This window comes from Seriola lalandi, unplaced genomic scaffold (assembly GCF_002814215.2).
Source record: "Seriola lalandi dorsalis isolate HSWRI2012SDOR001 ecotype SW California unplaced genomic scaffold, Sedor1 jcf7180002054883, whole genome shotgun sequence".
In the NCBI taxonomy this organism is placed as follows: domain Eukaryota; kingdom Metazoa; phylum Chordata; class Actinopteri; order Carangiformes; family Carangidae; genus Seriola; species Seriola lalandi.
In genome coordinates, this window is record NW_019525658.1 from 2,172,027 (window position 1) to 2,174,564 (window position 2,538).

Consider the following 2,538-nt stretch of genomic DNA (forward strand, 5'->3'; position numbering starts at 1 on the left):
ATATCTTTAAAAAAAAAAAAAAAGTCCTCTTTGTTTTGGAGGGGTTGTTGTTGAGACCAAACCTACCAGTTGCCAAGACTCTGTACCCTGTGTAAGGGTTGGGGATGAAGTCTAACCTCTGTTATGGTAACCACTGGATTCATAACTATCAATTTAACTAACCCACAACAAACCCTCAGTGATTAAGAGCTGCATTCATTTATCTGTGACATTTCCCAAAAACCCTGATTCTTAATCCACCTCCAGCAGCTGCCGCCTGGTCCGACGCTCTTCTCGGTGTTGGTGGTTACAACATGAGACAGGTGAGCAGGTCATATTTACAGTGTCCACATGAGGACAGAGGATGTTTTGAAGACAAAGAGTTTCACCGTACATATACGGTGTATGACAACAAACAGAAAGGCTTTGGTCTGAAGGCCTGTTGTTAAGTGCCGTCTCTGACCCGATCCGAACAGACCTGTGGGAAACTATCAGACCCAAACAGGAGAAATTCAATTAGTTTATCTCATCTCTTCTGTTGTGTTGTCTGAATATGCAGAACTGTTAGCTGTTGCATCTGTTTTGGGGGTTTGTGTTGTTTTTGTTGTTGCAGCGTGTTTGCTGTTAATGTCTTTGTTTTGGCTTCCTGCCGTGCGTTTTTTCATTTTTCATTTTCATTTCATTTGCCCTGTTGTTGTAGGCTATTTGTTTTTCCTATGTGTTTTTGAATCTGCATCGTTTACGAATTTGCAGCGTGTTTCTCCTTTTGGACGTGTTCTGGGCCGCTGTGGGGCGTTTGCCCTTGTCAGACACTGTAATTTTCTGCTGAGGTAAATGGAGCTCAGAGGTTGGATGCAGTTCCTCAGTCGGCCATTTTTTTTTATTTTTTTTTTTGAATTTTGAATATTTTTAAACTAACCCAGAATTAATTTACCACAGCCTGGCTTGAAGGGATAGCTCAGGTTATTTGACGTGGGGTTGTGTGAGGTACTCATGAATAGTCATTACATTAACCACAGTAGAGCCTGGGCAGCGCGCTCCCTGTGAGGAGCAGAGTGGCAGAGCTATGTGTTGCTGTTCGCCCACTGAAACAATCCAATATCTGTTTACATGTAGCTTCATGTAGAATTTTTTATTTTCGCGGTTTTTCTTCCCGTGAAAACAGCACTTTCCTTTGGCACTACATTTTTCAATCGCTGAACTACCGTATTCCTACGCACAAGCGCACCTAAGGAGCGCACTGTAGCACCCCGCAGGTCAGCTGAGTGAATCAGACAGCGGCGTAATACAGTGCACACAACGTGTACGTGCGCTCGTGCGAAGGAATATGGAAAGGGAAGATACGCCGCTGAGAGTAAAGCGTACATTTAACACGTATTTAACAAATAGCTATGCCACTCCGCCGGGTGCTTCCGGTCAGCGCTCCTAACCGGGAGCGGCCTGAACACAATCTACTGCGGGTAATGTCACGAATATTCAGGAGTTTCTCATAGTCAAGAACTAAACTGCTATGTGCAATGGATGAATTTAGAGTCTATCTAATAGAATCTAAAGTCTGACCATTTGTTATATCTAAGCCACAGTCAAAGTCTATCTTTGTGAAACCGGTCCCAGGTTTTATTTGGTCATTGTTCTATTATAGAGGTGATGTTGTCAATGACTGAGCAGGACTGTTTTACTGGATTTACAAGATTGTTGCTGCCATATACTAATAACTAATAACTATTTGTCAGGTGTTTAATTTACTGGATTTTTCAAACCTGTCGCGTTATTTCTTTCCTTTCCTTAATTTCACTGATCCGAATAAAGTAAATTCAAACTCAGACAAATTCAGACTTTAAGCTCCAAAAGCTTGTGTCATGTACAGTTGCAGTAAATAACATAGTTCATCACTGTGGTCTTACCTGGCTCCACTGACGTCCACTCCCACCATCAGCTGTCCGTTCAGTGACAGCAGCTCGTCCCTCAGTTTGATCCCCCCGCAGCGAGCTGCTGGGCTCCTCTTCCTCACCTCCGTCACCCAGATGCAGCCCACGTCCATGATGGGGCCCTGGTCCCGCCTCCTCCTCGGGCCCCCCTTCTTTTTCCCGTCAGGGTCCCCAAAGATAGGGATGTTCCCGAAGCTGAGGCCGAACTCTGACGTGTCCCCTTCGTCTTTACTAAGGAAAACAGCGTGAACCTCCACGTCCACCCCCTCCCTGCAGGAGGACGGGCTGGCTGACGGAGCTGCGTCGCCCTCCATGAAGTTGAACTTAATGTACTCCACCAACTTCTGGATGGCAGCGAGACACAGGGACATGTCCTCCACGGTACCGCTGTTAACACTGCTACTGCTGCACACACTGTCCCGCTCCCCATTCTGACCCGAGTCTGGATCCGCATGCTGCAGGAGGAGGAAGAGGAGGAGAGAGCTGTGAGTGATGCTGGAGGATTCAGACTGTTAAATATCTTTAGACTCATGCAGGGTCAGAACAGATGTTATGTTTTCATTTTAACCAATGCAGCTGTGCACACACAGTTACATGTGTTTTATCATGTGTAACTTTTACAATGTCACAG

The 2,538-nt window shown here is 45.5% G+C and overlaps 1 protein-coding gene across 3 annotated transcripts in view; it reads right to left on the reverse strand.

The window, feature by feature from the left end:
• Positions 1-2,538, reverse strand: part of pdzd2 (PDZ domain containing 2) — a 67,770-nt gene that overhangs the window by 40,628 nt on the left and 24,604 nt on the right. For all 3 annotated transcript variants that reach the window (XM_087171601.1, XM_087171600.1, XM_023397628.2), the window contains exon 3: positions 1,884-2,362. In XM_087171601.1, the coding sequence (XP_087027727.1) occupies positions 1,884-2,362 (479 nt within the window). The remainder of the gene's footprint in view (positions 1-1,883; positions 2,363-2,538) is intronic.